Source organism: Salvelinus fontinalis, chromosome 34 (assembly GCF_029448725.1).
Source record: "Salvelinus fontinalis isolate EN_2023a chromosome 34, ASM2944872v1, whole genome shotgun sequence".
In the NCBI taxonomy this organism is placed as follows: domain Eukaryota; kingdom Metazoa; phylum Chordata; class Actinopteri; order Salmoniformes; family Salmonidae; genus Salvelinus; species Salvelinus fontinalis.
Genome location: NC_074698.1, coordinates 34823991 through 34844600, shown reverse-complemented (window position 1 = coordinate 34844600; position 20610 = coordinate 34823991). Strand labels below are relative to the sequence as shown.

Here is a 20610-nt window from a genome sequence, read left to right as displayed (position 1 = left end):
GTTGTATGAGCTATTATTAAAGACAAACATTTGATATTTTGATTGAATTGACAAGATTGCAGTCCATAATGGCCATCTAGTATAAACTCAGTCAGTCAGCCGGAGTGACAAGATTGTCTTTACTTTATTTCAGCTTTTGATTACATGGCAACGATAGAAACCTAAAATCAAACACTATAAAACAAAATTAGAAATGGCTAATAACATCATATTGCTCCATTAAAACTCCAAAATCACATGAAAACACAAATAAACCCATTATACATTTAAGTATATACAACCTTGATAAATAACCAGTAACCAAATTCTGTCTAGCTTTATGATTGTTTTATTTGCTGTTTCCTTGTCATCTCTATAAGCAGTCTGCTGAGACGAGGCTAAGAGAAACTAATCAGGGAAACAGGGCTATGTGCTATGGAAGCAGATTCTTGGCAAAAAAACAATATTGAAATAAAACTAATACTGATGAATAATTTGTCAATATCAATGCTTCTTTATTTTTGGCATGAATTTGCCTCCATAAATGAGGAAAAACATGAATAACAGACAGCCAGGCACTGATCGCAGAGTAGAAGGTTTTATGCACAAATAAAGCTGCATTTGCTGGATGCAATTGTGATGCCATGTACGATTCCACTTTAAAAACAAATAATGTATACCAAAGCTGACTTAAGAGGTCTTGCACTGGGAGAGTAGTTCCACCACTATGGAGCATAGTGGTACATTCCTGATCAGAGTAGTTCCACCACTATGGAGCGTAGTGGTACATTCCTGATCAGAGTAGTTCCACCACTATGGAGCGTAGTGGTACATTCCTGATCAGAGTAGTTCACCACTATGGAGCGTAGTGGTACATTCCTGATCAGAGTAGTTCACCACTATGGAGCGTAGTGGTACATTCCTGATCAGAGTAGTTCACCACTATGGAGCGTAGTGGTACATTCCTGATCAACAGCTGTGTTTTGTCTCAAATCCAATCCAACAAACATTCCAGGGTGTCCCAATTCCAGGAACGGACAGTCCACTGCCCAGGCTTGGTTTGTCTTATGGGTATTATTACTGTATTCCTAGGCGTTGTTTGTCTTACGGGTATTATTACTGTATTCCTAGGCGTTGTTTGTCTTACGGGTATTATTACTGTATTCCTAGGCATGGTTTGTCTTACGGGTATTATTACTGTATTCCTAGGCGTTGTTTGTCTTACGGGTATTATTACGGTATTCCTAGGCGTTGTTTGTCTTACGGGTATTATTACTGTATTCCTAGGCATGGTTTGTCTTACGGGTATTATTACTGTATTCCTAGGCGTTGTTTGTCTTACGGGTATTATTACTGTATTCCTAGGCGTTGTTTGTCTTACGGGTATTATTACTGTATTCCTAGTACAGTAAAGGATGCAACAGCTATTTGAAATAAGTGAGAGAGCTATTCCAATGCTTTAGGATGGTGAGTGTGGGTTGAAGAAGGTGAAACCTGGATTGTTCTAGCATTTTATACTGTATCTACAAATGAGGAAGGACATTTAAGAGTGCTCCTATGGGATAAAAAGATAGCTGAGGGCATCTTTGTTGCAATTATGAGGTAAACATAACCAGCTCCACTTAGAAAGACTGTCTTTGTGAATTAGCTAACCAGCAGCATGATAGGACACATTTCATTGGGAGTGTCAGGTAGACAATGACAATGACTAGGATATAGGGAAAGGGGGATACCTAGTCAGTTGTACACCATAACATGTTATTATTGTTAAATGATCTTGTGTGTATGTTACAGTTACAGAAAGAGACAGAGAGGAAGAGACAGAGAGGAAGAGACAGAGAGAAAGAGAGAGGAGAAATATGAGAGGAAAAAGAGAGATGCGTGAAAGACAAGGAAAGAGAGAAGAGAAAAGAGTAAGAGGACAGAAGAGGGATGGGGCAGATGAGGATAATACCTCAGTTTCCAGACACCTCAAATCTCTGTGAGCCCCTGAGTTGTGCCCCGTACTGACTGACAGATACACAGACACTCTCTCCGACAGACTCTAGTCCCCTGAATGGACCTCCAAGTCCAACAGGAAATGAAGAGCGATAGCGGAGCCCTAGCCCATAATCCCACACTAAGACCATGTGCAAACCACTCATCAGGGAAGTGTACATTAGGGCACACAACAGAAAACGTTTTGCAATGGAAAACGAAAATGAACACATCTCATTGGACAAGTCAAGGTAGTCCCCACCTGTTTCAGTCCCTGTTCTTCCGTTTCGGTGCCTAATGAACACGACACTGTGTTTAACAACCGTGTTTCGCAGTGTGTTTTTACAACACAGTTAGCACGTCTAAACTGCTGTCAAACAACTGGGGATACATATGAACAACAAAGAGTCAGGGGCAAACAGCTATGGAGGAATATAGCTGTCAAAGTTCAATTATTGTCACAGATTATGTGCATATAAACAGGCAAATGTAATGGCAAACATTTTAATTTAAGTATGTTAATTTTAAAAACTCTGTAAATTAACTCTTCCTTCAGTTACTGAGTGACAGTTTGGACAGAGTCTAAGTTTATCCTGATACAGACCGATCCAGAGCCAAGTAACAATCTCCTGAGGCAACTTTGACAGAAAGACTTGAAAAAAGTTTATTCTCGTTTCAAAAAAATCGTCGGTTGGCAATATAACCCATTCCCCCTCAGTCTTTCTAAAAACGTTATCAAAAACTAAAACCCAAAAGCTCAAGATTAGGAGGGAAATATATACAGTAGTAAGCTTTACAAACACACATGTTGCCCGTCATATTAACGTATACAGAAAAGCATCTCACCTTTCTTTTTGAAAGCTAGTAAGAATATTTTGGTTGGGATGCCACAACAACTCCATCAGACCTGCTGAGTTTAGATGAGGTGTGTGTGTGTGTGTGTGTGTGTGTGTGTGTGTGTGTGTGTGTGTGTGTGTGTGTGTGTGTGTGTGTGTGTGTGTGTGTGTGTGTGTGTGTGACTTCAGTGTACGACATTGGTGTGTGTGAGAGTATGTGTGTGTGTGTGCACATGTCTTTTTGAGGGAGGGGATCCATTTTACCCAGAAAGCGATAGACCCCTTCCTCCCAAAATACACACAGCAGAGAGTTGAGAGAGATGGAGAGCATTCAGCCACAGAGACAGGAGCAGGAGAAGAGGAGGAGGGGGAGGCTTTGGCTCCTGGTTCTGAAAAACCCCCCAGCATGCACCCTGTCCTGTTGGTAGGCCTGTAGAATCCCAAAGCTAGAGCCTATCCCAGAGAAATGCTGACCGAGGCAAGAGGCCCCAGCCCCCAGTCTGCAGCCCCTGCCCCAACCCCATCCCCAGGCCTGAAAACACAAGTCTCATGGTCTCAGCAGGATGGGTCCAAACTCTCTCAACGGGGGGAAGAGGAGGAGTCCTGAGTAGCTCTAGTGTCTCTTCATGGAGGAGACCTTCTTCTTGCGGGTGGCCAGCATCTCATAGAAGGGATCCCTGCTGATGGCAGCTCTGTGAGGGTGGGGGTAGAAGGGGGGTAGTCAGTACACTCCCCTGGTGGGATAACCTAGTTTGCCCTCATTTACACTATAAATATAATCTGGGGTGCCTTGCAATTTCTCAGGTTCCTAGTTTATTATCAATGGTGTGGAAAGGAACATGGGTCAAAAGGAAGCTACGAGTATCTTTGGATTACACATCAAATTAAGAGAGATAACGGGGTAATACTTTCTTTGAATAGTATCTAAATTAGGGCTTTGTAACCCAACCATAACCCACCCATAACAAAATCACAACCCATCCATAACCCACCCATAACAAAATCACAACACATCCATAACCCATCCATAACAAAATCACAACACATCCATAACCCATCCATAACCCATCCATAACCCATCCATAACAAAATCACAACACATCCATAACCCATCCATAACAAAATCACAACACATCCATAACCCATCCATAACCCATCCATAACCCATCCATAACCCATCCATAACAAAATCACAACACATCCATAACCCATCCATAACAAAATCACAACACATCCATAACCCATCCATAACCCATCCATAACCCATCCATAACAAAATCACAACACATCCATAACCCATCCATAACCCATCCATAACCCATCCATAACAAAATCACAACACATCCATAACCCATCCAAAATATACCAAGGTGGCTTAGCAGTTCAGACGTATTTTTCCGTGTTGTCGTGTCGTGTCCTGTATATATATATATTTACACCTTTTCTTCACATATCTTTATTTATTTTATTATCCAAGAACTCAACTACAAAAGCTTTCCTGCAAAAGCTTTCCTGCAACCGGCTTCACCAATTACAATAAGTACTATTTACCTCAATCTGAAAATCCATCGTGGAAGATAGCCAGGGGCTAATTCAGAAGCTAGCCTGAAAGCTAATCCAGAAGCTACTCCGATAGCTAGCCAGAAGCTAATCTGTAGCTGCCCCGAAATTAGCCGGTTTGCTGGCTAGCGTTGGTGTTTCAGCTGCCCACGTTTTGCGGTCATCAGCTATTCCTCTAGCTCGATAATCTACCGGCACTTTTGTGCAACGCGACTCGGACCGGAGCATTCCGGGACTTTTTTTCTCTCAGTTTCCCCGGATTCCAACCGCAGCCTCTGGACACTTGCACCTTGATTTCGCAGCTAACTAGCTGCATACCGTGTGACTATTGGCTTACGTCGACCCCGGAGCTAACTCAAATCATGCTGGAGCTAGCCAGCTGAGGAGTTCCATCACCATCCGGACCCGCTTCTTTGTTGCTGCTGCAGGTACGGAACCCCACCGGGCCTTCACGACTGACTGCCGACGTTATCTGCCCGAGGGATTTATCCAACCGGCACCTCCGTCCCGGCGTTACCTGAACGCTCATCTGAGGCCCGCTAATCGTTAGCTGTCTTATCGGCTGCTATCTGAACAAAACCCCACTACACGGAACCTACCGACGGAAACGCACGAGGTATCTACAAACAGACCTCCATCCTATGCTGCTACCGATAGCCATATACCCGGCCAGCTGTCTGGATCGCCACGACCCCAACCAACCTCTACTCACTGGACCCTTATTTATCACTCGATTAAGCTTGCCTCTCCTTAATGTAAATATGCCTTGTCCATTGCTGTTCTGGTTAGTGTTTATTGGCTTATTTCACTGTAGAGATTCTAGCCCTGCTCTCTATACCATATCCAACCCTGCAGTTCCACCACCCACATATGCGATGACATCACCTGGTTTCAATGATGTTTCTAGAGACAAGATCTCTCTCATCATCACTCAATACCTAGGTTTACCTCCACTGTATTCACATCCTACCATACCTTTGTCTGTACATTATTCCTTTAAACTATTTTATCGCCCCCAGAAACTTCCTTTTACTCTCTGCTCTGGTAGCTCTAGGCGACCAATTCTCATAGCTTTTAGCCGTACCATTATCCTACTTCTCCTCTGTTCCTCTGGTGATGTAGAGGTGAATCCAGGCCCTGCAGTACCTGGCTCCACTCCTATTCCCCAGGCGCTCTCTTTTGATGACTTCTGTAACCGTAATAGCCTTGGCTTCATGCATGTTAACATTAGGAGCCTCCTCCCTAAGTTTGTTTTGTTCACTGCTTTAGCACACTCTACCAACCCGGATGTTTTAGCCGTGTCTGAATCCTGGCTTAGAAAGACCACCAAAAATTCAGACATTTTTATCCCCAATTACAATATTTTCAGACAAGATAGAACGGCCAAAGGGGGCGGTGTTGCAATCTACTGCAAAGACTGCCTGCAGAGTTCTGTTATACTATCCAGGTCTGTTCCCAAACAATTTGAACTTCTACTTTTAAAAATCCACCTCTCTAAAAACAAGTCTCTCACCGTTGCCGCCTGCTATAGACCACCCTCTGCCCCCAGCTGTGCTCTGGACACTATATGTGAACTGATTGCCCCCCATCTATCTTCAGAGCTCGTGCTGCTAGGCGACCTAAATTTGAACATGCTCAACACCCCAGCCACCCTACAATCTAAGCTTGATGCCCTCAATCTCACACAAATTATTAATGAACCTACCAGGTACCACCCCAATTCCGTAAACACGGGTACCCTCATAGATATCATCCTAACAAACTTGCCCTCCAAATACACCTCTGCTGTTTTTAACCAAGATCTCAGCGATCACTGCCTCATTGCCTGCATCCGTAATGGGTCAGCGGTCAAACGACCTCCACTCATCACTGTCAAACGCTCCCTGAAACACTTCAGCGAGCAGGCCTTCCTAATTGACCTGGCCGGGGTATCCTGGAAGGATATTGATCTCATCCCGTCAGTAGAGGATGCCTGGTCATTTTTTAAAAATGCCTTCCTCACCATCTTGAATAAGCATGCCCCATTCAAGAAATTTAGAACCAGGAACAGATATAGCCCTTGGTTCTCTCCTGACCTGACTGCCCTTAACCAACAGAAAAACATCCTATGGCGTTCTGCATTAGCATCGAACAGCCCCCGTGATATGCAACTTTTCAGGGAAGCCAGAAACCAATATACACAGGCAGTTAGAACAGCCAAGGCTAGCTTTTTCAAGCAGAAATTTGCTTCCTGCAACACAAATTCAAAAAAGTTCTGGGACACCGTAAAGTCCATGGAGAATAAGAACACCTCCTCCCAGCTTCCAACCGCCCTGAAGATAGGAAACACTGTCACCACCGACAAATCCACTATAATTGAGAATTTCAATAAGCATTTTTCTACGGCTGGCCATGCTTTCCACCTGGCTACCCCTACCCGGGACAACAGCACTGCCCTCCCCTCTGCTACTCGCCCAAGCCTTCCCCATTTCTCTTTCTCCCAAATACAGTCAGCTGATGTTCTTAATGAGCTGCAAAATCTGGACCCTTACATATCAGCCGGGCTAGATAATCTGGACCCTTTCTTTCTAAAACTATCTGCTGAAATTGTTGCCACCCCTATTACTAGCCTCTTCAACCTCTCTTTCGTGTCGTCTGAGATCCCCAAAGATTGGAAAGCAGCTGCGGTTATCCCCCTCTTCAAAGGGGGGGACACCCTTGACCCTAACTGCTACAGACCTATATCTATCCTACCCTGCCTTTCTAAGGTCTTCGAAAGCCAAGTCAACAAACAGATTACCGACCATTTCGAATCACACCACACCTTCTCCGCTATGCAATCTGGTTTCAGAGCTGGTCATGGGTGCACCTCAGCCACGCTCAAGGTCATAAACGATATCGTAACCGCCATCGATAGGAAACAATACTGTGCAGCCGTATTCATTGACCTGGCCAAGGCTTTTGACTCTGTCAATCACCACATCCTCATTGGCAGACTCGACAGCCTTGGTTTCTCTAATGATTGCCTCGCCTGGTTCACCAACTACTTCTCTGATCGAGTTCAGTGTGTCAAATCGGAGGGTCTGTTGTCCGGGCCTCTGGCAGTCTCTATGGGGGTGCCACAGGGTTCAATTCTTGGACCGACTCTCTTCTCTGTTTACATCAATGATGTCGCTCTTGCTGCTGGTGATTCTCTGATCCACCTCTACGCAGACGACACTATTCTGTATACTTCTGGCCCTTCTTTTGACACTGTGTTAACAACCCTCCAGGCGAGCTTCAATGCCATACAACTCTCCTTCCATGGCCTCCAACTGCTCTTAAATACAAGTAAAACCAAATGCATGCTCTTCAACCGATCGCTGCCTGCTCCTGCCCGCCTGTCCAACATCACTACTTTGGACGGCTCTGACTTAGAATATGTGGACAACTACAAATACCTAGGTGTCTGGTTAGACTGTAAACTCTCCTTCCAGACCCACATCAAACATCTCCAATCCAAAGTCAAATCTAGAATTGGCTTCCTATTCCGCAACAAAGCATCCTTTACTCATGCTGCCAAACATACCCTTGTAAAAGTGACCATCCTACCAATCCTCGACTTCGGTGATGTCATTTACAAAATAGCCTCCAAAACCCTACTCAATAAATTGGATGCAGTCTATCACAGTGCCATCCGTTTTGTCACCAAAGCCCCATATACTACCCACCACTGCGACTTGTACACTCTCGTTGGCTGGCCCTCGCTTCATACTCGTCGCCAAACCCATTGGTTCCAGGTCATCTACAAGACCCTGCTAGGTAAAGTCCCCCCTTATCTCAGCTCGCTGGTCACCATAGCAGCACCTACCCGTAGCACGCGCTCCAGCAGGTATATCTCTCTAGTCACCCCCAAAACCAATTCTTCCTTTGGACGCCTCTCCTTCCAGTTCTCTGCTGCCAATGACTGGAACGAACTACAAAAATCTCTGAAACTGGAAACACCTATCTCCCTCACTAGCTTTAAGCACCAGCTGTCAGAGCAGCTCATAGATTACTGCACCTGTACATAACCCATCTACAATTTAGCCCAAACAACTACCTCTTTACCTACTGTATTTATTTATTAATTTATTTTGCTCCTTTGCACCCCATTATTTCTGTCTCTACTTTGCACTTTCTTCCAATGCAAACCAACCATTCCAGTGTTTTTTTTAGTTTTTATTTTACTTGCTGTGTTGTACTCACTTCGCCTCCATGGCCTTTTTATATTTTTATTTATTTATACATATATCTGTTTGCCTTCACCTCCCTTATCTCACCTCACTTGCTCACATTGTATATAGACTTATTTTTTTATTTTTTTCACTGTATTATTGACTATATGTTTGTTTTTACTCCATGTGTAACTATGTGTTGTTGTATGTGTCGAACTGCTTTGCTTTATCTTGGCCAGGTCGCAATTGTAAATGAGAACGTGTTCTCAATTTGCCTACCTGGTTAAATAAAGGTTAAATAAAAATAAAATAAAAAAATAAAATCCATAACAAAATCATAACCCATCCATAACCCATCCATAACAAAATCATAACCCATCCATAACCCATCCATAACCCATCCATAACCCATCCATAACAAAATCATAACCCATCCATAACCCATCCATAACAAAATCACAACCCATCCATAACCCATCCATAACCCATCCATAACCCATCCATAACAAAATCATAACCCATCCATAACCCATCCATAACAAAATCACAACACATCCATAACCCATCCATAACCCATCCATAACAAAATCACAACACATCCATAACCCATCCATAACCCATCCATAACCCATCCATAACAAAATCACAACCCATCCATAACCCATCCATAACAAAATCACAACCCATCCATAACCCATCCATAACCCATCCATAACCCATCCATAACAAAATCACAACACATCCATAACCCATCCATAACCCATCCATAACCCATCCATAACAAAATCACAACACATCCATAACCCATCCATAACCCATCCATAACCCATCCATAACAAAATCACAACACATCCATAACCCATCCATAACAAAATCACAACACATCCATAACCCATCCATAACCCATCCATAACAAAATCACAACCCAACCATAACCCATCCATAACTTGTTGATAAGCAGTAGTACTGACTTGATGCTGTTCATCCACTCATCCTTCTCCTCGGTGGTGGGAGCAGAGATCCTGTAGAAGGTGTGGTTCCCCTCCACCACTCTGCCGTCCGCCTCCGTCTTACAGGCCTTGATCACCTGGTCCTTGTTCTCTGGGATGAAGAGCTCAAAGGAGTTCTACGCAGAGGAGAGCGAATATTAAATTGTATTTTCTGGATTCCTCAGGTCCTCCCTCCTCATCTTCTCTAAACACATTGGAGCAGAAGATCTAAGGTTCCTCCAATCGTTTCTTCTCCTCCAAAACGTTTTGAGAATGAGGGCAAGGAGAGAGAATGTGAGGAATGCCACAACTGTATCAGAACTGCTGAGTTTAAGAAGGTGTGTGTGTGTGTGTGTGTTCCTGCGTGCGTGTGTATTTAATCAAGGAAGTACAAGATTAACCTAAGCTGTGTTATTATGAAGTGCTTTGAAAGGCTGGTAATGGCTCACATCAACACCATTATCCCAAAAACCCTAGACCTACTCCAATGTGCATACCGCCCAAATCGTTCAACACCATAGTACCCTCAAAGCTCATCACTAAGCTAAGGAACCTGGGACTAAACACCTCCCTCTGAAACTGGATCCTGGACTTCATGACGGGCCGCCCCCAGGTGGTGAGGGTAGGTAGCAACACATCTGCCACGCTGATCCTCAACCTTGGAGCTCCCCAGGGGTGCGTGCTCAGTCCCCTCCTGTACTCCCTGTTCACCCACGACTACATGGCCAGGCACAACTCCAACACCATCATTAAGTTTGCAAATGACACAACAGTGGTAGGCCTGATCACCGACAACGACGAGACAGCCTATAGGGAGGAGGTCAGAGACCTGGCCGGATGGTGCCAGAATAACAACCTATCCCTCAACGTAAGCAAGACTAAGGAGATGATTGTGGACTACAGGCAAAGGAGCACCGAGCAGATTGAGAGCCTCAAGTTCCTTGGTGTCCACATCACCAACAAACTAGAATGGTCCAAACACACCAAGACAGTCGTGAAGAGGGCACGACAAAACCTATTCCCCCTCAGGAAACTAAAAAGATTTGGCATGGGTCCTGAGATCCTCAAAAGGTTCTACAGCTGCAACATCGAGAGCATCTTGACTGGTTGCATCACTGTCTGGTACGGCAACTGCTCTGCCTCCGACCTCAAGGCACTTCAGAGGGTAGTGCGTACGGCCCAGTACATCACTGGGGCTAAGCTGCCTGCCATCCAGGACCTCTACACCAGGCGGTGTCAGAGGAAGGCCCTATAAATTGTCGAAGACCCCAGCCACCCCAGTCATAGACTGTTCTCTCTACTACCGCATGGCAAGCGGTACCGGAGTGCCAAGTCTAGGACAAAAAGGCTTCTCAACAGTTTTTACCCCCAAGCCATAAGACTCCTGAACAGGTAATCAAATGGCTACCCGGACTATTTGCATTGTGTGCCTCCCCCAACCCCTCTTTTACGCTGCTGCTACTCTCTGTTTATGATATATGCATAGTCACTTTAACTATACGTTCATTAACTATACGTTCATGTACATACTATCTCAATTGGCCCGACCAACCAGTGCTACCGCACATTGGCTAACCAGGCTATCTGCATTGTGTCACCGCCACCCACCAACCCCTCTTTTTACGCTACTGCTACTCTCTGTTCATCATATATGCATAGTCACTTTAACCATACCTACATGTACATACTACCTCAATCAGCCTGACTAACCGGTGTCTGTATATAGCCTTGCTACTCTTACTTCAAATGTCTTTTTACTGTTGTTTTATTTCTTTACTTACCTACACACACACACTTTTTTTTTTGCACTATTGGTTAGAGCCTGTAAGTAAGCATTTCACTGTAAGGTCTACTACACCTGTTGTATTCGGCACACATGACAAATAAACTTTGATTTGATTTGCTGTTCCACACTACCACCAGGGGGAGACAACGTCTAGTCTGAGACGTTACTGAACTATAATCTCACCCTTTCTGCCGAAGTGTGCACTTGTTCACTTCCCTTCATGGATTTGGAAGGAAATTCCTGCAATATGGAAACTCCCTCTAACCCATGATTACACCAATCCAATGCTGTCCAATTTATGGGGAGTAGTGAACGGGTGCACACTTCAGGAGGAAGGAGATGACTGGATGGATCAGTCAGAAATCACTGTCATATCTTCAGGAGGAAGGAGATGACTGGATGGATCAGTCAGAAATCAGTTTGTCATATCTTGCAGATCTCAGAAGTGAACTCATGTCAATATTTGTCCATGTCACACATCATTGGTTGTGTTGAACAGCTATATGCCTCAATCGCAAATGAATGGGAGGTGAAATACCGGTCTAGTTTCCTGATTATACTTCCTGATCATATTAAGGGGGACCAGAAGTCCTCACAAGGATAGTAAAACAAGTAACATTTTGCCAGACCCCACAAGAAAAAAAGGACTATTTTAGGCTTCGAGGTTAGGTGTAGGATTACAATTAGGGTTAAGGTCAGGGGTTAAGGTCAGGGGTTAAGGTCAGGGGTTAAGGTCAGGGGTTGGGGAAAATAGGATTTGAATGGGAATCAATTGTTTGGTCCCCAAAGGAGAGTAAAACAAACGTGTGTGTTATGTGGTGGAACCAGTAAAGGGTCTGTGCTTACAGGCTTCTTGTCCTCGACCTCCCGGATGCTGAGGTTCTCCAGTGGAATGATCCCTCTGGGCTCCTTGTCCTATAGGACACAAACATGGAGGTTAAGATGAATCTGTTAAGAGGACAGAAACATGGAAGTGAAGATGAACCTGTTAAGGACTGCTGTGGGACATGGCTTAAAATACAGACAGCAAAAGGGATATTGTTACTAAAGTCATATTCCACTACAACATGTGGTGTTACTAAAGGGATATTACACTACAACATGTGGTGTTACTAAAGGGATATTCCACTACAACATGTGGTGGTTACTAAAGGGATATTACACTACAACATGTGGTGTTACTAAAGGGATATTCCACTACAACATGTGGTGTTACTAAAGGGATATTACACTACAACATGTGGTGGTTAGTAAAGGGATATTACACTACAACATGTGGTGTTACTAAAGGGATATCACACTACAACATGTGGTGTTACTAAAGGGATATTACACTACAACATGTGGTGTTACTAAAGGGATATTACACTACAACATGTGGTGTTACTAAAGGGATATTACACTACAACATGTGGTGTTACTAAAGGGATATTACACTACAACATGTGGTGTTACTAAAGGGATATTACACTACAACATGTGGTGGTTACTAAAGGGATATTACACTACAACATGTGGTGTTACTAAAGGGATATCACACTACAACATGTGGTGTTACTAAAGGGATATTACACTACAACATGTGGCGGTTACTAAAGGGATATTACACTACAACATGTGGTGTTACTAAAGGGATATTCCACTACAACATGTGGTGGTTACTAAAGGGATATTACACTACAACATGTGGTGTTACTAAAGGGATATTCCACTACAACATGTGGTGGTTACTAAAGGGATATTACACTACAACATGTGGTGTTACTAAAGGGATATTCCACTACAACATGTGGTGTTACTAAAGGGATATTACACTACAACATGTGGTGTTACTAAAGGGATATTACACTACAACATGTGGTGTTACTAAAGGGATATTACACTACAACATGTGGTGGTTACTAAAGGGATATTACACTACAACATGTGGTGTTACTAAAGGGATATTACACTACAACATGTGGTGTTACTAAAGGGATATTACACTACAACATGTGGTGTTACTAAAGGGATATTACACTACAACATGTGGTGGTTACTAAAGGGATATCACACTACAACATGTGGTGGTTACTAAAGGGATATCACACTACAACATGTGGTGTTACTAAAGGGATATTACACTACAACATGTGGTGTTACTAAAGGGATATTACACTACAACATGTGGTGTTACTAAAGGGATATTACACTACAACATGTGGTGGTTACTAAAGGGATATTACACTACAACATGTGGTGGTTAGTAAAGGGATATTACACTACAACATGTGGTGGTTACTAAAGGGATATTACACTACAACATGTGGTGTTACTAAAGGGATATTACACTACAACATGTGGTGTTACTAAAGGGATATCACACTACAACATGTGGTGTTACTAAAGGGATATTACACTACAACATGTGGTGTTACTAAAGGGATATTACACTACAACATGTGGTGTTACTAAAGGGATATTACACTACAACATGTGGTGTTACTAAAGGGATATTACACTACAACATGTGGTGGTTACTAAAGGGATATTACATTACAACATGTGGTGGTTAGTAAAGGGATATTACACTACAACATGTGGTGTTACTAAAGGGATATTACACTACAACATGTGGTGTTACTAAAGGGATATTACACTACAACATGTGGTGTTACTAAAGGGATATTACACTACAACATGTGGCGGTTACTAAAGGGATATTACACTACAACATGTGGCGGTTACTAAAGGGATATTACACTACAACATGTGGTGTTACTAAAGGGATATTACACTACAACATGTGGTGTTACTAAAGGGATATTCCACTACAACATGTGGTGTTACTAAAGGGATATTCCACTACAACATGTGGTGTTACTAAAGGGATACTACACTATATTATATTTTATTGTGAATGGAATATCCCTGTTAATGACATTACTCTGAATATTTTTTTGACATTTACATAGTCATTTAACAGACACTCTTATCCAGAGTGGGTTACAGGAGCAATTAGGGTTAAGTGCCTTGCTCAAGGGCACATCGACAGATTTTTCGGCTCGGGGCTTCGAACCAGCAACGTTTCGGTTACTGGCACAACGTTCTTAACCGCTAGCTAGGCTACCTGCCACTGATGAATACGCAGCAGAGCAGTGAACGAGTACACAAACAGAGCAGGTTACAGTGGGACAATGTGTTGTAACTTGCAACTGTAATATCCATCATAATAGCCATGTATTTATGTGTGCCTGTTGCAGACATTTAAGATACATTGAATTGAACATGATAACCGATGGCTTCCAGTTCCAGTCCAGTACTTACAGCGGTGTACTCAAAGTAATACAGACAGTTGTACTTACAGTGGTGTACTCAAAGTAATACAGACAGTTGTACTTACAGTGGTGTACTCAAAGTAATACAGACAGTTGTACTTACAGTGGTGTACTCAAAGTAATACAGACAGTTGTACTTACAGTGGTGTACTCAAAGTAATACAGACAGTTGTACTTGCAGTGGTGTACTCAAAGTAATACAGACAGTTGTACTTACAGTGGTGTACTCAAAGTAATACAGACAGTTGTACTTGCAGTGGTGTACTCAAAGTAATACAGACAGTTGTACTTACAGTGGTGTACTCAAAGTAATACAGACAGTTGTACTTACAGTGGTGTACTCAAAGTAATACAGACAGTTGTACTTACAGTGGTGTACTCAAAGTAATACAGACAGTTGTACTTACAGTGGTGTACTCAAAGTAATACAGACAGTTGTACTTACAGTGGTGTACTCAAAGTAATACAGACAGTTGTCCGTGAGAATGAACCATCTTCTCTTCCAGGTCTTGACCCGTCCCCCTGAGGAATAGAGAGACGGTGTTAGCCAGACTCAGGGGTGAGAGAGCGAAAGAGAGGGACGGGCACCGGACAGCAGAGGGCAGAGCAGCAGACAGGCAGACAGACGCATGGATAGACAGACAGGCAGATACCAGGTATAGAATTACAACTCCTATCTCCCTACATTCCCCATCAAGTCCCGTACAGTACCATGCTCCTCCGGCAACCCACACCATAGCATCTAGACGACCAGCCCCGTACAGTACCATGCTCCTCCGGCAACCCACACCATAGCATCTAGACAACCAGCCCCGTACAGTACCATGCTCCTCCGGCAACCCACACCATAGCATCTAGACGACCAGCCCCGTACAGTACCATGCTCCTCCGGCAACCCACACCATAGCATATAGACAACCAGTTATTCTACTCTACATGAGTGAGAAGCATGAGATTCCAGAGGAGTTCTGTTGACTAAACTGGGCTTTGATAAGACCAAGGTATTCTGTAATCGCCTTTTTACATTATTGTGCCGACCTGTTGGCTCCGATATGTTCTTTTCACATTTTCCTTTCAGAATGGTTCCAGCAACTATGGTGGATGCATAACCGGGCCAGCTCAGTACAGCTTGGTTCGGCTCGGCTCTGTAGTGAAAAGCCCGTAGCCTTATAGATTAGACAGAACAGTATATCATGTTTAATAATGTCTGAAACCTGAGTGCTCATTTTAACTGTCCCACCTCTCCTCTGTAGGTCCTCAGTATAGCCGACTCAGGACTTACAGTCTCTCTCAGAGTAGACAACCTCTAAAGGAGATAAACAGCCTCTCAGAGTAGACAACCTCTAAAGGAGATAAACAGCCTCTCAGAGTAGACAACCTCTAAAGGAGATCAACAGCCTCTCAGAGTAGACAACCTCTAAAGGAGATAAACAGCCTCTCAGAGTAGACAACCTCTAAAGGAGATAAACAGCCTCTCAGAGTAGACAACCTCTAAAGGAGATAAACAGCCTCTCAGAGTAGACAACCTCTAAAGGAGATAAACAGCCTCTCAGAGTAGACAACCTCTAAAGGAGATAAACAGCCTCTCAGAGTAGACAACCTCTAAAGGAGATAAACAGCCTCTCAGAGTAGACAACCTCTAAAGGAGATAAACAGCCTCTCAGAGTAGACAACCTCTAAAGGAGATCAATAGCTGGGATATAAAACCAAACACTTGTTAAAAGTTAGACCTCCAAGAGTTAATGAGATCCTACTATGGGGAATGTGAAATAGTAGTTAATGAGATCCTACTATGGGGAATGTGAAATAGTAGTTAATGAGATCCTACTATGGGGAATGTGAAATAGTAGTTAATGAGATCCTACTATGGGGAATGTGAAATAGTAGTTAATGAGATCCTACTATGGGGAATGTGAAATAGTACTACTAACAATTGGCTCAAATCCTTTGCCTCTTTCACACCCGGTGGGGTGTCTCTGGTTAACTCAGCAGTTCAGTGATCTGTGGCAGACCCCCGACCCCACCGCCACTCCCACTTCCTGTTAAGGAGAAACCTGATCACAGCAGCAGATGGCAGCTAGCTCACGCTGGGGGGAAGAGATGCTGATAAACAGGGTCAGGGGGGCAGGAAACTGGAGCTAGCCTGGAGATATGCTAGTAGGCTACTCACTCTATGGGCATCTCTGGCTGGAACTTCCTGTTTTAACTAGTAAAGGGCAAGTCGTTAAATACACTATGGAAGATATGTTGCTAATGTCATGTCACATTAGAGTTTTGTCTTGAACATTGGCCGTATTCACAGTGATATATGATATAAACACCAGTCAATTTATTGTCTGAAGACACCTTTCTGTCTAATTAGGTCATTTCTTGACAATATTTCTGTCCGTTTAAGGGACCCCTTTTGCCTCTCTAAGTCTGAATACCCTCCTTCAAAACTAAATGGTATGGATACAACGTGTACAAGGACACACACCTACATGCTCCAGGAGAAAACACCATATATACCATTTTTGATTAAAGACAAATCAACATGATGACATAAATGCATGTCTGGCTGTTCAATGTCTGGCCCTACTGAAAGTGCCAAGGTCGTTGAGCTGTTACACCGCCACCAATGTTAGTATGAAGACACTAAGAAAGCCCATCTACTAGGAGCAGTGTTGTGGACCCCATCTACTAGGAGCAGTGTTGTGGACCCCATCTACTAGGAGCAGTGTTGTGGACCCCATCTACTAGGAGCAGTGTTGTGGACCCCATCTACTAGGAGCAGTGTTGTGGACCCCATCTACTAGGAGCAGTGTTGTGGACCCCATCTACTAGGAGCAGTGTTGTGGACCCCATCTACTAGGAGCAGTGTTGTGGACCCCATCTAACACAAGTGTTGATCACAACAGGTCAGAAAAGACACACTTGTATTGATCATATAGCAGCGATGCTAATGTATATGATCATCTATCACACTACAGAGGTCATGAGAGGGCACACTCGCTGTCCCGATATCCACATACCAGCACACTTCTTAGTATGGGACAATGGAGGCTGCTGATGGGAGGAAGGCTCATAATATTGTCTGGAACGGAGCCAATGGAATGGCATAAAACACATGGAAACCATGGAAACCATGTGTTTGATGTATTTGATACCATTCCACCGATTACGCTCCAGTCATTACCATGAGCCTGTCCTCCCCAATTAAGGTGCCACCAACATCCTGTGGTATTGAGCAGGTATTCTAAGTAGTGGGCTAGTATGGACATTGGAACATGACCACAAACACGTTCTTCTTGCCGCCATTTTGTCACTGTGTTATCGTCATCTTGTCCTCAGAAAGTGACATATGAATGTTGAAACGACACTTGACAGACAGAGTCATGTAGAGACAAATGGCAGAATCTCACAGCTGATGATATGACAGTTGATTGGCTTGGAGGAGACTGTGATTGATTGATGATTGGTTGACCACTTCAGTTCCTGTCAGTCACTCAGAGAGCGAGGACCCTGGCAAAAAATGTCCCAGACAAGGCGGCTTTGCCCAAGGAGATTTTTGTTGGGCGGTGCCGGCAGGTCAGGGGGTGCCGGGCTGGGGAGGAGTGGAGGAGGAGCGATCGCCCATGCACAGGGGGGTCAGAACAGTGAAGGTTAGGAGGGACCTGGGTCATGTTTAGTAATGAGAGAATGTTTTGAAATGGAGTGAAACAGTGAGGTACTGTAACAGCTGAGTTTGTTCAATAAGAAAGCAGATTTTTGTTTTGCAATGCTGTGCCCCACTGAACATGACCCAGGACATTTTCAGCACTAGTCTCTTTCAACCACCAGCTTCAAGTCAGATACAATTGATTTTATAATTGTATCATACTGTGATTAACAGGGGCAACTTGGTTGTCAAAATTCCTTTTAAATTGATGAGGAAGACCTCAGGATTTACATGACAAGTAAAATGTGCTTTCCTTGGTCCTATCAGATGATTCAATCTCTATTCCTAAACACACTAGCTAGAATGTAGCCTATATTCTAAACACTAATCATGTAGTGCACTTATGCATTGTTCCATAGGTAGCACCCAGTCCCCACTCCCCTCCTAACCTCCCCTTCTCAACACACATCCCCCATTCTCCCCACACCCACCTCACTGCAGTCCAGACCAGTCCAGCACCACACCAGACCAGTCCAGTCCAGCACCACACCAGTCTAGACCAGACCAGTCCAGCACCAGTCCAGACCAGACCAGTCCAGACCAAACAAGACCAGACCAGACCTGGGATCACAGTAGTTTTATTTCAAATAGTTTGAGTGTTTGAGTGATCCTGCCTGGAGGGTTTTGACCCATTTGGTTCCATTGTGCCAGGTGCCAGGCAAGCTCAGTCAAGCACTGCTGAAGTATTTGGAGGAAAACAAATGTTATTTGAACCCATGTCTGCACCAGACCAAAGCCAGACCGGGCCAGCCAGACCAAAGCCAGACCGGACCAGCCAGACCGGGCCAGCCAGACCAAAGCCAGACCGGGCCAGCCAGACCGGGCCAGCCAGACCAGGCCAAAGCCAGACCAAAGCCACACCAGCCCAGGCCAAAGCCAGACCAGACCAGACCAAAGCCACACCATCACCCTTCAGGTCCATTATCAGCATGACGGAGAGAGCAGAGCTGGACCAGTTGGTGAAGCTGCAGTATTCCCCTCATATGATCCCATTAAAGAGCTAACAGCAGACATTGTTCTTGTCAGACAGAACTTCTGAGAAGGAGAGTTCTGACATGATTTAATTTTCACAATAGGTTCCTAAATGGTAGCTAATTGGTTGCTAATTCAAAACTACTTAGATTCGTAGATCTGTCTTCAAACCCTTTGTCGTGCTCTCTCTAGAAAGAGGAATACTGCAGCCCGCCAAAACACGGAGACTGAAAAGGTAAATCACCACAGCATAACAGAGAGGTCAAACTCTTCACTACGGCGGGCACAAAACAAAATGGCCACCATGTTGTTCCCCGAGCGGCCTAACCAGGCAAAGCACCTAGCAACCGCCCGGCGACCAATACAGAGAGAGAGAGAAGCACGTGGACAAACCACCAGCTCAATGGAAGACCAACAAACATACAAACATACAATTAATACTAGATTCGGTCGATGATGGCGGAACAAGGAAACCCAACAGCAACAAAATACACAAATAACAAAAAAAAAACGTTCAAAGCGTAGAACGGAAATAAATTAAGGAGAACGGAAGCAATGGCGGACCACCGAAAGCACCGAAGAGCTGAGAAGATGAACTAGTTTTTGGGAAGAGCAGATGTACATACCTCCTGAGGAAAGACAACAGCCAAAATCATGGAGCAAACAAACAAACGAGGAAGAAAAAGAAAACAAAAATCAAATTAAATTATAAAAAGAAATCATAGCACCACTTCTTGCTCATCTGATTGGAGGAGTGGCTGGATGCACTGGTTTACAATGTTGGCACTCGGAGGAACAAGCCCTCAAAAAGGCTTTTTGATATTTAAATTCATCAGTTTACATGGTTATATTATCAGAGTTGATGAAAACCGATCAGTCTTATTTAGATGCATATTTATATTTCTCAATATAAAGCTCTGGATTAAGAGGAGTTATCCTGCAGTACATTAACAACCACCAGATGGGGCTTCTGCTCACCCCAAATCATTTGAGTTCAATGCATTGTTACACTGGTGCCAACTTGTGTAAAGCAACGCATTGCACAGCACCTCCTCTAGGATCCCAGTTCTTTCAGGCCAATTATTTCATCTTCCACACAAATTCTTTATGTTACTGGAAGGGTGGGAAAGACTCACACTGATTAAGGGTTTCAATTCCAGTTAAGGGTCCTGTTCATTAGGCACCAAATGGGAGAAAATGGAACGAAACAGTGAGGCACTACCTGGACTTGTCCAATAAGAAACGCATATGTTCATTTTCTGTTGCAAAATATTTTGTGCCTAATGAACATGGCCCAGATCATTGTGAATTTATATCAGAGT

The 20610-nt window shown here is 43.8% G+C and overlaps 1 protein-coding gene across 4 annotated transcripts in view; it reads right to left on the bottom strand.

Annotated features, from left to right (window-relative positions):
* Positions 1 to 105: 105 nt before the first annotated feature.
* Positions 106 to 20610, bottom strand: part of cyth1a (cytohesin 1a) — a 121768-nt gene continuing 101263 nt past the window's right edge. For 3 of the 4 annotated variants that reach the window (XM_055898578.1, XM_055898577.1, XM_055898579.1), the window contains exons 10-13: positions 15065 to 15143; positions 12149 to 12217; positions 9499 to 9653; positions 106 to 3484 (exon numbers count right to left, since the gene is read on the bottom strand). In XM_055898578.1, coding sequence (XP_055754553.1) covers positions 3406 to 3484; positions 9499 to 9653; positions 12149 to 12217; positions 15065 to 15143 — 382 coding nt within the window. In that variant the 3' untranslated portion in view covers positions 106 to 3405. The remainder of the gene's footprint in view (positions 3485 to 9498; positions 9654 to 12148; positions 12218 to 15064; positions 15144 to 20610) is intronic. The other variant, XM_055898576.1, reaches the window with a different exon arrangement.